Source organism: Cetorhinus maximus, chromosome 22, assembly GCF_964194155.1.
Source record: "Cetorhinus maximus chromosome 22, sCetMax3.hap1.1, whole genome shotgun sequence".
NCBI classification, from domain to species: domain Eukaryota; kingdom Metazoa; phylum Chordata; class Chondrichthyes; order Lamniformes; family Cetorhinidae; genus Cetorhinus; species Cetorhinus maximus.
In genome coordinates this window covers 67422453-67438576 of record NC_135900.1, presented here as the reverse complement: position 1 = coordinate 67438576, position 16124 = coordinate 67422453, and the positions used below count along the sequence as shown (strand labels likewise).

General features: G+C 44.1%; 1 protein-coding gene across 1 annotated transcript in view; it reads left to right on the top strand.

Moving 5' to 3' along the window:
• The window catches only part of cntn1b (contactin 1b), a 595565-nt gene that overhangs the window by 484587 nt on the left and 94854 nt on the right, over positions 1 to 16124 (top strand). The window contains exons 20-21 of the mRNA XM_078568473.1: positions 976 to 1162; positions 4812 to 4924. Coding sequence (XP_078424599.1) covers positions 976 to 1162; positions 4812 to 4924 — 300 coding nt within the window. The remainder of the gene's footprint in view (positions 1 to 975; positions 1163 to 4811; positions 4925 to 16124) is intronic.

The window sequence follows — 16124 nt, the reverse complement described above, 5'->3', positions numbered from 1 at the left end:
GTTGTGTGATAGGTTTGTGAGTGTGAGAGTTAAGAGTGCTGAGAAGAGTGACTTACCCTGGTGGAATAGAGGAGATCATTCATCCTTTTTCTGCGCTGGGTGGCTCTCCTCTTTTGCAGGGTGTTGGCGCTAACCACCGCTCAAAGGGTTGTGAACCTTGTCTACCCTAGAGGGTTGTGGATCATTGAATATATTTAAGGCTGATGTAGGTAGATGTTCTCTCAGGAAATCGAGGGATAGAAGGAGTGGGTTGGAGAGTGGAGTTGAGGCTCAGGACTATGATCAGTCAGGATCATATTGAATGAGAGAGCAAGCTCGACGAGGCATATGGTCTACTCCTGACCCTATTCTCAATGTTCTTAATGGGTAATTTTAACCTAATCCAAACAGCTATGTCAGTGGAAAGTAACATTGGGCAGAGTGTAAAATGGGCAACCGATGTGATCCTGTTGTTAGCCTGCTGGGTGGATTAGATTAAATGATGATGGGAGAGGGTTTGGGGGCAGGGTCAGTTGTTGCTGATCTCCTCCCTTCCAGTTTTCTGGAATACATTGACCCATGCTGAGGTAGAGTGCAATTTCCCAGTATCTTTGGCGACATGACTGTATTTACTGTATGAACTTTGATGCTCAGTGTGAACCACAGCAAGCACCATAGGCAAGCCTGGTCCTGCCCTTGAATGGGTGGCCACACATTCCCATCCACCAAGAGTACAGCAATCAGAAGCAGTAATTCTGGCTGATTTTACTCCTTTCTTAACCTGGGATACTGAAGCCAATTGCAAAATCCCTACCACCCACATTTTTCCTAGCCCTCAGTCATCCGTAGCACCCTTACCCTCTTCCCCACTAGCAGATTCAACAGACAACCCTGTTGCTTTAAGGCTGGACATTTACTGCTTGAGTTTCTGAACCAAGGCAGAAGTTACTTTAAACACTAATTGCCCCCAATTGTATTCATCTACTCTCTTTGCAGATCAGGTACCGAAGGGACGTCGACACCGAGGCAGCTGCTCAGCGAGTAAGAACAATTGGAACTAACACGACTGCAAGAATCAGAGACCTTAAACCCCATACACGCTATTATGTGGAAGTCAGGGCCTACAACAAAGCAGGAGCTGGCCCTTCTAGTCAACAAATTGCAATCACTACAAGGAAAGCACGTATGTATCACTTTAGTGATGTGAGATTTCAGAATCACTTGTTGTAAAGATGTGGCTGTCAATTATTGGACTATTCATCATCTGAAATTCTGCTGTGCCAGTTTGGCTGAAGGATGAGCATTCTCATCTCCAAAATAGAAGGTTGGGTATTCAGGCTCCATACCGGGCCATCAACTCATAATTCCAGCAGGCGGTACTGTGGGAGTGCTGCACTGTTAAGTGCTGTCAGTCAGATGAAATCTTATACAATGGCCACATCTTCCCGTTTAGTTCTATATTAAAAATTTCATGGTGCAAGTTAAATAACTATCAGGGAGTTGCTCTAGTGCCTTGGGCCAACATCCTTCCCTTGATGGCATCACCAACAAAGCAGATTAACACCTTGCTGTTGATTGTGAAATGATTCTTCGTGGCTACTGCACATGTGTAGAGGCACCGTCCTAGAAAATTCTCTGTGAAGCCTGAGAGATTTCAATGATAAGGTGCATTATCGTTGCAAGTATTTGTTTATTTTAAAATGACTTAACTTCTGAGGCCCTTCTAATCTGAAGGGTACTGTTGTGTTTCTCCAATTTTTTATATATTTTATACACCTGGAGCTTTGCAGAGATGACACGAGTTTCTAAGTGTACAGCAGATTTATTTGCAAGAGGTTTAAAATATCCCTGCGATCACAAAATGTCTGCACTCATGCTTACAGCTCACCTTTTAGGTCTTTCTGTTTACTTCAGCTCCGAGTCAACACCCAGACCTAACCATTCAAGCAGAGTGAGCATAAATCAGTTACCGCACTCGCATAATCGAACACAGAATAATCGAACAATTAAATACCACAGGTACATGAAACGCTGCTCAATTCCCCCATTCCCATCCAGGTGTACTTTCAGACAGAAGTATTGCCCAGTAATCAGGAGTGGGAAGTCTTGCTGATTTTTCCATCTGAAGATGCTGAAGCCAATTTTAGCGCCCCTCTGCCGCCCCATCCCAACCACACCTGCCCAGCCAACTCTAACACGCATGCCTCCATCAAGCTCTCCCCCCTCCGACCCCTCAGCTGAACTTACTAAACAGACCAAAGAGGCTGAGATTCTAACAGGGTTCTTCCTTGAGCTTCATTTGTTTGGCTTTCCCTGAGTAATCTTCCTGAGTTAAGGGTGAAGTCTTTCACAACACTGCAACTTAGTTAGAAACAAGAAGAGGCAGCAACCCAATTTGTGACATTCCTCACAGTCTTCCAATAGCTCATTCAGCATCCTCCATATGTAAAGCGATGGCAATAGGTTATTGAACAATGCAGGGTGCCAGAAGCAAGTGTAATGTTATCTTCATCCAAGTCCTCTATGAATTTTCCAGCGCTAACAAATGATCAGGAAGTAGGGAACTCTAATCCCTCTAACTGAGCCCAGCCCCTTCCTCCCATCTAACTATCTGGAGGACACTGCTGTTGAGGCAATAATCCATTCTGAGAGTATTAGCAGAACCAAAAAGAAATGCAAAAATAACACGGCAAAGAGTTCCAGCTGTAGGAGAGACCATGGAGACCCAATTGAACAGCCGGCAAAAATGGAAGCAGGGATCACGATATATTTGTATTGCCTGCTCATGTGAATGATCTCTCCATCTGGCCAGCACTAATCCCAATGTTGATTGGCTAGGCACATCAGCAGAGGGCTAATATTCTCTGGAGGCTCTCCCCTCATGACGATCAGGTTGTGCAGCATGCAGCAGACAGCTACAAATCCTGACACCCACTCTGCCAAGTACTACAGAGCTCCTGCAGAGAGGCCCACACAGTGGATGCATTGTTTCAGCATGCCAGTGGCCTGTTCTACCGCATTTTGTGTGGCTTTCATTCTATGCGTACTGTGCATGTGTGTGTGTAGGTTGGACCTACATCAGCCATGGAGTCATCAGCCAGTCTTCAAGCATATAGTTCATGCCTCCCACTCGCAACCTTTAGTATGCCATTGTGGCTAAATTCAGCTGGAATGGATTGCCATTGAACAAAGGCACTGTGATGCTGCCAGGATATCAGGCATTGATCTGCATGAGTAGCTGCCTATGGTCACACACCAGCTGGGCTTTGAGGGTATTGGAGAGCAGAGTTGGCTTGCAGAACCCATAAAGTGATTCATACAGTCGGTGGAACCCTGCACGTGGCAAGGCTTAATCCTCATAAAGTTGAGAGTTTATTTCATTACTTATCTCTGCCGAGACAGAAGGAAATAGAGTTAGCTCGCTTTGAACAGAGAACTTCAGTGATCTCTCTTAAGCAGCAGTGGATAGCAATCTGTGAAGTTGCAAAATCTTCAGTTCCAGCCTAGAAAGAGCTAGACGCATAGAGGAGAACAGGACAAGCTGTTAGAAGAGGGAGGAGGAGTAGAAGAAGAGCTCCCAGCAGGAGGGCATATCTGGTCCAGGGTCTTGAGGGAGAAATTCTCCTACCTAAACCTCAGTGAGGGACAATGTGAGAGATGTCAATGCTTCAATAAGGATGCTATCCATGAAATCTGCCACTCGTTGCAGCCACAAATGTAACTTTATACCAGGGTAAGGATGGTATTATTACAGTCACCTTCAAACAATGCCATCCTTGCCCTGGTATAAAGTTACATTTGTGGTTGCAACGAGTGGCAGATTTCATGGATGCCTTACTAAAGCATTGACATCTCTCACATTGTCCCTCACTGAGGCTTTGGTAGGAGAATTGCTCCCTCAAGACCCTAGATAGATATGCCCTCCTGCTGAGAGCTCTTCTCCTCCTCCCTCTCCTAGCAGTTTGTCCTGCTCGGTGTGGCCTCTGCTCATTCTCCCAGTCCTGCTATATTCCAGGAGGAAGGCTTACTAGTGCACCTATATCTGGGAGCAACAGGTTTATACAGAAGCTTTATAGCTAGTTGAAAGTCCTTCAGCAAGTTCCATACCACTCCCCATAGAATTTGGCAACTTGAAACCACCATAGAAAGCACCAAACAGTGGTAGAATTGTAGGAACAAGCAGAAGAAATCAACTAGCAACAAACCCGTAAGCAATTGATGATTCCTCAAAATAATGCCAGTGGAGGCTTCTTCCTGGTGCTGATTGTGTGTTGAACTGTGTGAGATTGAGCGAGGGAGCTGGCTGGAGTATTGAACTCCAAAATGGCATCAATCGGTGTTGCACACAAATTAACATCATGACCTGCCTGCTCAGCATACTACTGGCAAACATTCACTGTGCTCACATTAGTGCTTCCACCAAAATGGCTTCGGGTGTGATTTACCTCATAAGAGCACGCACATGCCACTGCAGACACCATTTTGGTGTGCTAAGGACAATTGTGCCCAAATAATGGGCACAAATGGGTCTAATTTTTCACCCCACACTTAGAGTGCAAGAGTCTCTGGTAGTCTGTATTGTTGCAGGAGAATAAACTTTACAGTCCCTGTTGGTGTTTGTTCGATAGCCTGAAAATTCCCAAATATCTTCCCATTGCTGTTCAGTATCCTTTCAGTTTTAAAATTGATCACATCTGCTGACAATTCAATTGAAAAGCTGAGTTGAAGATATCTCAGGAAAACCCAGTCCACCTGTGGAAGTTGTTTTTTTCTTCCAAAGTTACTTGTCAATTATCCACCATTGATCTGAATTTTATTGAATTATTTTCCAGCTCCTAGCAAGCCTCCAAGAATAATCGACACCACAATGCTTGGTACCTACTTCAGAATTTCCTGGGAAGCGGTCAAGCCATTGGACAATGAGTCAAATGTCGAAGGCTACAAGGTACGTTGCAAATAGAGTAGACGTGGAAAAAATGAATCAAACTGTAGACATCCCATTATCCATTTTTCAGTGTTTCCCTTTTTTCGGTTATCTGCCAGAATTCTCATCGGACAAAGTCTTGAGGGAAGGATCACCTTGCTGGCCTGCTCACTGTTACCACTCCCCCTGGGCTGGCATAAATCAGCTTCATAGTCTGAAAGAACCCAAGCAGTGTGCGTCATTTTTATAATACTTATTTTCATTCTCATGCCACAGGGATTGTTGTACCATGCATCAAAGACCAGGACCCAGAAGCACCAATTATAATTGTCCACTCGTGTTCCTTTCTATAGTGGGTGATGATAGAGGCCTTTTTTTGCATAGGAGAAAACAAAAGGGACTGGAAAAGCTGCTGGAATTTATCATTGTTGATTTACCAGGATACCAAACAGAACATTAAAGCAATCACTGCCCTGAAATGTGCACTCCCCTGCATCGTTATTCCCACATTTCCCCTCTCTCATCTAAAGGTACTTCCCACTGCTAGGGTGAGCTGTCATATAGCCTGTGATCTCCCTCTGAGGATGGCTCTTATTGGAAGTGCAGGCTTAGTGAATTTACCCTTTAAATTACTGATTTTACAGCAATTCTGTGCAATTCCAGCAGAATCCTTGCATTAGAACTTGCGAAGGGTCCCCCAGCGCATCTTCTGGGATACGTCCAGGGTATGACCATCCAGAAAGCAGAAGATCTGGGCCTTTATAAAATATTCTAAAGGGGATGCAGGAGCAGAGGGACCTGGGTGTATATGTGCATAAATCATTGAAGGTGACAGGACAGGTTGAGACAGCTGTTAATAAAGCATACAGTACCTTGGGCTTTATCAATAGGGGCATAGAATACAAAAGCAAGGAAGTAACTTTAAATTGTACAAAACACTGTTCAGACTCAACTGGAGTATCGTGTCCAGTTCTGGGCACCAGAATTTAGGAAAGATGTGAAGGTATTAGAGAGGATGCAGGAAAGATTCACGAGGATGGTTCCAGGGATGAGGAACTTCAGTCACATAGATAGATTGGAGAAACTGGGGCTGTTTTCTTTAGAGAAGAGAAGGTTGAGAGGAGATTTTATGGAGGTCTTCAAAATCATGAGGGATCTGGACAGAGTAGATAGGGAGAAACTTCCCATTGGTGGAAGGATCGAGAACCAAAGGGCACAGATTTAAAGTAATTGTTAAAACAAGCGATAGAGACACCAGGAAACACCTTAAACCCAGCGAGTTGTTAGGATCTGGAATGCACTGCCTGAAAGTGTGATGGGGGCAGGTTCAGTCGAGGTGTTCAAAAGGGAACTGGATCATTATTCGAAAAGGAAGAATGTGCAAGGTGACAGGGAGGAGGCGAGGGAATGGCACTTGGTAAAATGCTGTATTAATGCATCCAAGGATACAATAAAATATAATTTAAATAACTGCAAAGTTCAGTACATCTTGTTATTCAGCAGCTACTTTTAAAGTGTGACTGAGCCTGATCTCCCCTATTAGCAAATGTTACACAAGGCTAAAGTTAAGATACAGATATGCCATAATTGCTTGCCAAACCAAATTGAACCAATAATAGTTTATTTTAAATGGCTATTCAGGTGATACCACAAAGCAACAAATTATAATTGTCTGAGTATTGGTCAGATAGTTGTGGAATGCCTGGTGATTCATTAAATATCTATGGAATACGAGAGGAAATGAAGTCAGGTTGTCAGTTTATATAATAATTCCATATTCTGCTGAGCACTGTAGTTCAATTGGAGAATTCCTTCCTTTCTCATATTCGCCAGGGCACTTCTGTAGTTTAGAATCATTTCTAGGCTGCTTCTTTTCATTATCTCTGATTCAACATCCTTGATTTAACTCCACCCATCTTTCCAATCCCTTCAACTTTATGATCCCATTACATTTTTAGGATCTGAATATTTTGCAGTGTTCCTCAGAAAACACACTGTCTCTCATTTGTGTTGAGTTAGACCGTCTCAGCAGGGGTAATGGTGGGGATGGTGCAAATGGGTCTTGAGTCCCTGGAGTAGGCAAGAGAAAACACCAGTCAGGGGCTTTTGTTGCCAAGCACTAGCTGAGATGCTTTTGTAGGAAATGCAGGCATGAGGCCCTCCCACAGTCAAATGGACTGCCAACATGTACTGGCCAAGCTTGCACACGAAGAATGGCCAATTTGAGAAGGAACTGGAAGGCTGCCAGGGCCCATGAAACAATGATCCCTTCAAAGCTTAGGGGTTTTGCGGAGGGATATGCTCTTGGCTCTACAAAACAGATTACAAAAGACCTCTTTGAATGAGACTCTTGGCCGAGCAAACATCTTCAGGCTTACTGCTGGCCACACAGCGGCTTTCCACTCTGTGCCCCCAATTTTCCTATTCCACTGGGTGACTGCCTTTAATGGACTCCATAGAGAAATTAACAGATTCCCTTCTGTCCCCACCCCATTCCCCACATCACCTCCCAACCATGGTGAGATGGGTGAGTGCATTCACTGAGTGCTGGCAGCTAACCTAAAATACTTTGATGAGTCCCAACCATGAAAATTCAGGCCCCTCGCTCCAGACAAGCAATAGGCAGTGTGATGGTTCCACTAGGCGTGTGTCTAAAACAGAGTTCGGCAGAAAATTATTGTATGATCTCCACTGCCAACGAACACAATATAAAACATCAACAACTTGTACAGTATATATATTGTACCTTTAATGTTATAAGACATCCCAATGCGTTTCACGGTAGCATTATTAAAAAAAAGTTGACACTGAGCCGCAAAAGACGACAATAGGGCAAATGACAAAAAGTTTGGTGAAGAGGTAGATTCTAAGGATCACCTTAAAGGAGACAATGGAGGTAAGAATGTGGAGAACTTTGGGGAGGGACCTTCAGAGCTTTGGGCCTAAGCAGCTGAAGACACAGCCGCCAGTGGTGGAGCGATTAAAATCAGGGATGCTCAAGAGGCCAGAATTCAATGATGTATTTAGATACCTTAGAAGCTTCTGTATCTGGAGGAGATTATAGAGATAATATATATTATATATATAATAATATATATTAAGGAAGGGCAAGGCCATGAAACAATTAGAAAGCTATGATGAGAATTTTAAAATCGAGGCATTGTTTAATCAGCCAGTGTATAAGCGAGTACTGGGTGGTAGGTGAACAGTAGTTGGTACAAGTTAGGAAACGGGCAGCAGAGTTTTGGATGGCATCAAGTTTATGGAGGGCAGAATGTGGAAGACCAGGCAGGAATGCATTGGAATGGTCGAGCCTAGAGGCGAAAAATGCATAGATGGGAGTTTCAGCAGCAGATGAGCTGAGACAAGGAGGAGATTAGACAGTATTGCAGATATGGAAATAGGTGGTCTTAATGATGGTCTGAAAATGTAGTTGGAAGCTCATCTCAGGGTTAACTGTGACACCAAGGTTGCTGAAAGTCTGGTTCAGTCTCGGACATTTGCCACACAGCAGGATGGAGTCAGTAACTAGGGAACGGAGTTTGTAGCTGGGACAAAAACAATGGCTTTTGTTTTCCGAGTATTTAGTTGGAGGAAATTTTTGCTCATCAGTACTGAATGTCGGATGAGCAGTCTGATAATTTGAAACAGTGGAGGGGTTGAGAGAGTGGGGATGTTCACTGATGATTGCACAATGTTCAGCGCTATCCATGACTCCTCAGATACTGAAGCAGCCCATGTCCTAATGCAGCAAGATCTGGACAATATCCAGGATTGGGCTGACAACTGGCAAGTAACATTCGCACCACATAAGTGACAGGCAATGACCATCTCCAACAAGAGAGGATCTAACCATCGCCCCTTGACATTCAATGGCATTACCATTGCTGAATCCCCCACTATCAACACTCTGAGGGCTATCATTAACCAGAAACTGGACTGGGCCACACATATAAACACTGTGGCTATAAGAGTAAGCCAAAGGCTAGGAACCCTGCTGCAAGTAACTCAGCTCCTAACACCTCAAAGCTTGTCCACTATCTACAAGGCACAGATCAGGAGTGTGATGGAATACTCCCCACTTGCCTGGATGAGTGCAGCTCCAACAACACTGAAGAAGCTTGACACTATCCTGGACAAAGCAGCCCACTTAATTGGCATCCCATCCACAAACATTCACTCCCACAACCACCGACGGACAGTGGCAGCAGTGTGTACCATCTACAAGGCTCTTTAGACAGCACCTTCAAACCCACGACCACTACCATCTAGAAGGACAAGGGCAGCAGACACACAGGAACACCACCACCTGGAGGTTCCCCTCCAAGCCACCCACCACCCTGATTTGGAAATATATTGCCATTCCTTCAGTGTCGCTGGGTCAAAATCCTGGAACTCCCTCCCGAACAGCACTGTGTGTGTACCTACACCACATGGACTGCAGCGGTACAAGAAGGCAGCTCATCACAACCATCTTGAGGGCAAGTAGGGATAGGCAATAAAGGCTGGTCTAGCCAGCGAAGCCAACATCCCATGAATGAATTGCAAAAAGTGATGCTCTGGCTATGTGTATGTAGATAAGAATGGAACCCGACGAGTGCAGTCCCACCTAGTTGAACTACAGTGGAGGAGGACGGTGTAGTCAAAGGCTGCATACGGGTCAAGAAGGACAGGGAGGGACAGTTTACCTTTGTCACAGTCACATAGAATGTCATTTGTGACTTTGATAAGAGCCGTTTCGGTACTGTGACAGGGGCGAACCTGATTGGAGATTATATAATATCTGTTATGTAACATGACGTTACCTAGCTTTATCTCAGCACCACCTCTCTCAACATCTCTCCCATTGCAAATGATCATATTGCGTATCTGACATCCAGTACTGGATAAGCAAACATTTCCTGCAAACTAAATACTGGGAAGATGAAACATGGAGTTCCGGGAAAAATGGGCACAGATTTGGGAGCTAATAACATGTTCAAGGACTTTGGAGAGGTAAGGGAGTTTGCAAGGGCGATGGGGTTGAGCATTGTTTTTTTGAGGAGAAAAGAGATGACTACAGATTTAAAGGGAAGAGGACAGCAACTGAAGGGAGAGAACCTTTAACATGATCAGTTACCATGAGAACCAGGAAAGGAAGATGGGTAATCAGTTTAGTGAGAATAGGGTCAAGGTGTACGAGATGGGTTTCATGGACAAGATTAGCTCAAAGAGGGAATAAGAGGTAGAAGAGAAATTAAAGAAAGATGTGAGATCAGTGAGCTTTAAATTAAGTTTGGCCTGGCAGGCTAGGGGAAGAGAAGGACAAGGCAGAGGCAGCTGATTGGATGAATTCTATTTTAGCGACAAAGAAATCCACAAGAACCCTATATATATTGGGGGAGAGGAAGGTGGATGAAACAGGGAAGAGGAATTTAAGAAGACAGTTTGCAGTAAAAAAAAATCAAAGTTAGGATAAGAACATGGCAGAATTCCTTGCTCAAAATAGTTTTTAAAGCAGATTGGTTTTCAGTAAAAATAATTTCATGAAACCACAGGTAGCAAAGTGGGGTCAGAAAGGCAGAATTTGATTACGGGTTGAAAATGAAGTCTGTGCTTTTTGAGGGAAGAAATTGTGTTATGGTAAGAAAATTCCATGCTGTCCTTGTACTGGCCAGGACACTCGCGTTGTCTGAAGAACAAGCTGCCTTTATTCATGCTTTTGGAGACTCAGCAGCTCGAGTCCAGCTCAATTCATTCCTCCATTCCCCTGAAACTGTGCAGACCTATTACCTTCTATAACCCTGCAAGCCACCAGATCAAAGTGCAGCAGAAAAAGACTTGTATTTATAAATGCCTTTCACATCACTAGGGCAACTCAAAATATTTCAGTCACTAATGCAACATAAGGAAATGAGCAGTTTATTTATGCACAGCAAGATCCCACAAAGAGCAATGAGAGAGATTACCAGATAATCTGTGTTTTTGATACTGTCTGAGGGATGAAGGTGGCCAGGACACCCAGAAACCGCCCCTGCTTTTCTGCACTTGAGAGGGCTTTCCTTTAACCCACTGATAGCCAAGCAAGGCACCTCCAATAGTGCTGCTCTCCAATATTAGACAAGAGTTTCTGCTCAAGTCTCTGGAGTGATGTGCTCCATGTGCACTGTTGATGCCAGGATCCCAAGTTTGGGCAACACAGGTCTGGGCAACACCTGAGTTGTTTAGTCATGAGAAAAGAAGTGTAAAGGAGCAAAGATGGACCTGAGGCTAATAATATTTAAAGGAACTCTCATTGTAGCCAAGTTAAATTTTTAGAACTTTTTTTTATTAAAGTGTCTGAAATTAATCTAGATGTTTTTGGAGGAGCTTTGGTGAGTTCCTGCATTTGCCAGAGAGATTTGCTGCATCCTCACAGGGGTGGCAGAGGAGTAAGTGACCTGTACACATAAAGAAATCAAGAGGTGTTGGGGCAGCAGTGGCTGTGCCTCTCAGTCTGCAGCACAACAGGGAGATGGAGTTGAGGCTGCAGAGAGGGCAAGCTCTGCGCACTGTGCTCTGTCAAGTTGGAGTCAACTTCTCCATGCTCCTTGACAGTGGCAGGTGTCTGCCTGCTAGGTCAGCCAATGCACCCAGCACCTCAGCGCACATGCCCATTCAGTGCCCTCCTTTATGCTGTCCCATCGAGGTCCTCATCTTAGTCCTCGACAGCAAGACTCATCTACCACAACGAGAGAGCCCTCTGGTGAGCTGGCCATCTTTTACCACTGGCATGGCTGCACCCAACCTGTCCTAGTGTGCTGATCCCAAATCTACACAAGCCTCCAAGGTAAAAGCAGTGCCAGGGCTTGAGCTGGTGGCTGCAAGTGTCAGATCAAGTGATGGGGCCTCCTCTTCAGCGGTGTACTGTTGCTCTCATTTCTCCTTCTGGTGCCCCTATGGCTGGGCAAGTGGTAGTTCATGGGTGTCTAAAAGCAGGAACACAGAAGGAGAAGACTGATGTGAGGGGGAGTGAGGTTGGGTGGAAATCAAGTGGTCCATGGTCACATCAGCAGCTAGCTCATCACCCCTCTATCTCTCTCTCTCGCTCTCTCTCTCTCTCTCAAAGTTTCAGTGACTATCTATGGCACTTTATCACCTTGACCACAATCTGCTACAGTTTCTCCTACACTGCCCCTTCTCTACATCCTGCCTCAGAGTGGCTGATCTTGCATTGTTCTACTTCCGCCTGTCCCAATGCATCCCATGAACCTCAGGCACTGACTTCTCCAGCTCCTGCACAGTCATCTCCAGAATTCCCCAGAACCCATCTGTAACCTCTTGTGGTCAGCCATTTCCATCTTAAGATGAATGATCAGAGCTGCAGATGGATGTGCCAGAATAGTGTCTCACCCATCAATTATACAACATCTTTAGATTTGTACTCTGCCTTAACAAAACAAATCCTTGTTTTACAGTTGAATATTGCACTGACAGTCTCATAGGCTTTTCCAGCAGGTCTCCGAGATCTGGATTCGAATAAACACAAAGTGCCATAGAACCGTAGAAAAGTTACGGCGCAGGAAGAGCCCGTTCAGCCTTGTGTCTACGCCGACAAAAAAAAAGAAATTAGATGCTCATTTTAGTCCCACTTTCCAGCTCCTGTTCTGTTGCCTTGCAGGTCACAGCAGTACAGGTGCAGATGCAGGTATCTTTTAAATGAGTTGAGCATTTCAGCCTCCAATTCAGGCAGTTAAATCCAGACACCCACCACCCTCTGGGTGAAAAAGTTTTTCCTCATGTCCCCTCTAATCCTTTTACCAATCACCTTAAATCTGCAGCCCCCCTGGTAATTGACCTCTCCGCTAGGGGAAACAGGTCTTTCCTGTCTATTCTATCTCGGCCCCTCATAATTTTGTACCCCTCAATTTGGTCACCATTCAGCCTCCTCTGTTCTAAGGAAAAAAACCCTAGCCTATCCAATCTTTCTTCAGAGCTGCAATTTTCAAGCCCTGGCAACATTCTTGTAAATTTCCTCTGTACTCCAGAGCAGTTATGTCCTTCCTGTAATGTGGTGACAAGAACTGTACACAAAATTCCAGCTGTGGCCTAACCAGCATTTTATACCGTTCCAGCATTACATCCTTGCTTTTGTATTCAACACCACATCCAAGAAAGGAAAGTATTCTATATGTTTTCTTTACCACCTTATCCACCTTTCCTGCCAGCTTCAGGGACCCGTGAACATGCACTCCAAGGTCTCTCACTTCCTCCACCCCTATCAATATTCTCCTGTTTATTGAGTATTCCCTTGCTTTATTTGCCCTCCCTCACATTTCTCTGGATTGAATTCCATCTGCCACTTTTCTGCTCACTCAACCAAACCATTGACATAATTCAGGAGACAACAGGTATCCTCTTCACTATCAACTACACGGCCAATTTTTGTGTCATCAGCAGATTTCCCAATCATTCCTTCCACATTTAAGTCCAAATCATTAATATATGCAACAAATAGCAAGGGACCAAACACTGAGCCCTGTGGAACACCACTGGAAACCCCTTTCCATTCGCAAAAAGATCCATCAACCATTACCCTTTGTTTCCTGTCGCTGAGCCAATTTTGGATCCAACGCGCCACCTTCCCCTGTATCCCATGGGATTTCACTTTTTTGACCAGGCTGCCATCTGGGACCTTGCCAGATGCCTTATTAAAATCTATGTAGACAACATCCACTACACTACCCTCATCAATCCGCCTTGTTACTTCCTCAAAAAATTTGATTAAGTTAGTTAGACACGATCTTCCCCTAACAAAACCATGCTGACTATCCCTGATCAATCTGTGCCTTTCTGAGTGACAGTTCATCCTGCCTCTCAGAATTGATTCTAATAATTTGCCCACCACCGAAGTCAGACTGACTGGCCTATAATTATCTGGCCTATCCCTCCCACTCTTTTCAAATAATGGTACAAAGTTTGCAGACCTCCAATTCTCTGGTACCTTGCCTATATCTAGTGAGGATTGGAGAATGATCATCAGCGCATCCACTATTTCCTCCCTGGCTTCCTTTAACAGCCTGGGATACAATCCATCTGGCCCTGGTGATTTATCCACCTTCAAGGATGCCAGTCCCTCCAGTACTTCCCCTCTCACTATGCTTACTGTATCTAATATTTCACACTCCTCCCCTTTAACTAGAATGTCTGCATCGTCCCTCTCCTTAGTGAAGACAGAGACAAAGTACTCATTGAGAACCCTGCCCACATCTTCTACATCAATGCAAAAGTTATCATGTACATCTCTGATAGGCGTTACCCTTCCCTTAGTTATTCTCTTGGCCTTAATGTACTGGTAAAACATCTTTGGCTTTCCTTTGATTTTACCTGCCAATATTTTTTCATACCCTCTCTTTGCTTTCCTAATTTCCTTTTTTAATCCCTGTATTTTCTATACACCTCTAAGTTTTCTACAGTATTAAGCTTTTTGTGACTGTCAAAAGCTTTCTTTTTCTGCTTTATCTTACACTGTATGCTTCTGGAAAACCAGGGGGCTCTGGATTTGGCACTACCACCCTTTTACTTTGTGGGGACATTTCTACACTGTGCATGTAGAATCTCACTTTTGACTCCATTAAACACATCTCATTAACTCCTCATTCCCATAATATTATTTTGCATTTATCAACTCTGGACTTCATCCACTACTTTTGGATCTTATTGCTTAACTGTTGCATTCCCCTTCTCTTATTTATAATTTTGACCACTGTCATTAAACAGTATCAGGGGATGTGGCCTTTTAATTAATTGCCATGCCTGTTTAAAATTTTAGGGTTGCTTGTCTGTGCGAGATATCCTACACTCTTCTTCACCACACTTACCAACCTGGATAATGTGCACTGGGAGTGCATTATAATCATTTAAACGTCTTGAACTTTGAACTCAGCCACAGTCAGGTCACTGCGTTACCAAACGTGCTTTGTTCTCAAAGCCCTGCGAACCTGTCCCTTCTGCAGCAGGACCACATAGTTCCTGTTGTATCGGGAAACAGTCAAGTACTGCAGTTCCCTGTTCTGCTTCTGGGCTGCACTTTGATCTAAGCATTCGGAATGAAGTCACCCATTATAACATTATTAACTGTGCAAAGCTTTCCAATCTCATCACATAAGATTCTGTCATCTTCCTTTATCTGTCCTGAGAGGCTGTACCAGACCCCATTTGTTACTCCAGTAATCCCTTCTTCCCATTCCACACCCCATAACCTCATCTGCGAAAATTGACACACCTCTGGGCCCCCTTGCAAATACCAGAATGTCCCAATGGGCTCCCTACAAATATTAATATATTAGCAAGGATGCCCTACCCTAACCTCTGAAAGACAGTGTTGAATATTCAAAGGAAAATTGCACAGCTCTTGCAGAAAATGTTTTTTATTAGTTTGAAACAGCTGAAATAATAAACATTCGAGCATACAGAATACAGAATTGTGAATCAACTGTACTTGCGGCACACAGTATCCGTGACCCAGAAGGACAGAATCTGATGTCCATAAGGCCTCACCATCAGCACCCCTACACTACCAAACCACTGCCAACCCCCGCTCCACTCCACCCCCAACACATTAAAGTCCTGTAGGGTCTGAAGACCCTAGTTTACCTTCTTTAGTATTGGATGAGGTATCCAATCATCATTCGCCAAGTGAGCTGGAGGAATATTGCTTTGCCTTCCCCTTGTCTGATACAGTAGACAATTTCAGCTACAGAATCCCCAAATCAAATTTGCTTTGGATTATAAGTGCGTGAAAGTGTTTTTTAAGTAAGAGCTTGTTTACAGAGTTTAAGAACCCCCACCCCTGCTTTGAAATGTTATGAAATACTCTATGGTGTGTTGCATGGCCAGAATCTCCACAATCTGTTGATTCACCTCCATAATTAGCTTCCAGAAGGCCAGAGGTTTTCACCATAAGTGGACCCAAGGGGCAAGACACATGTGTTCTATCACTTTAAACTCATCAGAAAGCTGATTGAACTACTAGGCTGCAGCTTCTAATGCACAATCATTGAATTCCATGGGAATTTGTTGACTTCTACATGTAAATGTAAAATTAAAAATTGATGGGTGGATGATGGAAAACCTATGCAAATCAATGGCTAAAGGAAAAAAAAACAGAATCTCCTGGATGCAAAATGTTGTTTCTACACATATTTTGGAAAGTCCAACTGAAATGAAAGAGTTCATTGTCCTGCCATTTTCTTGTCTGTTG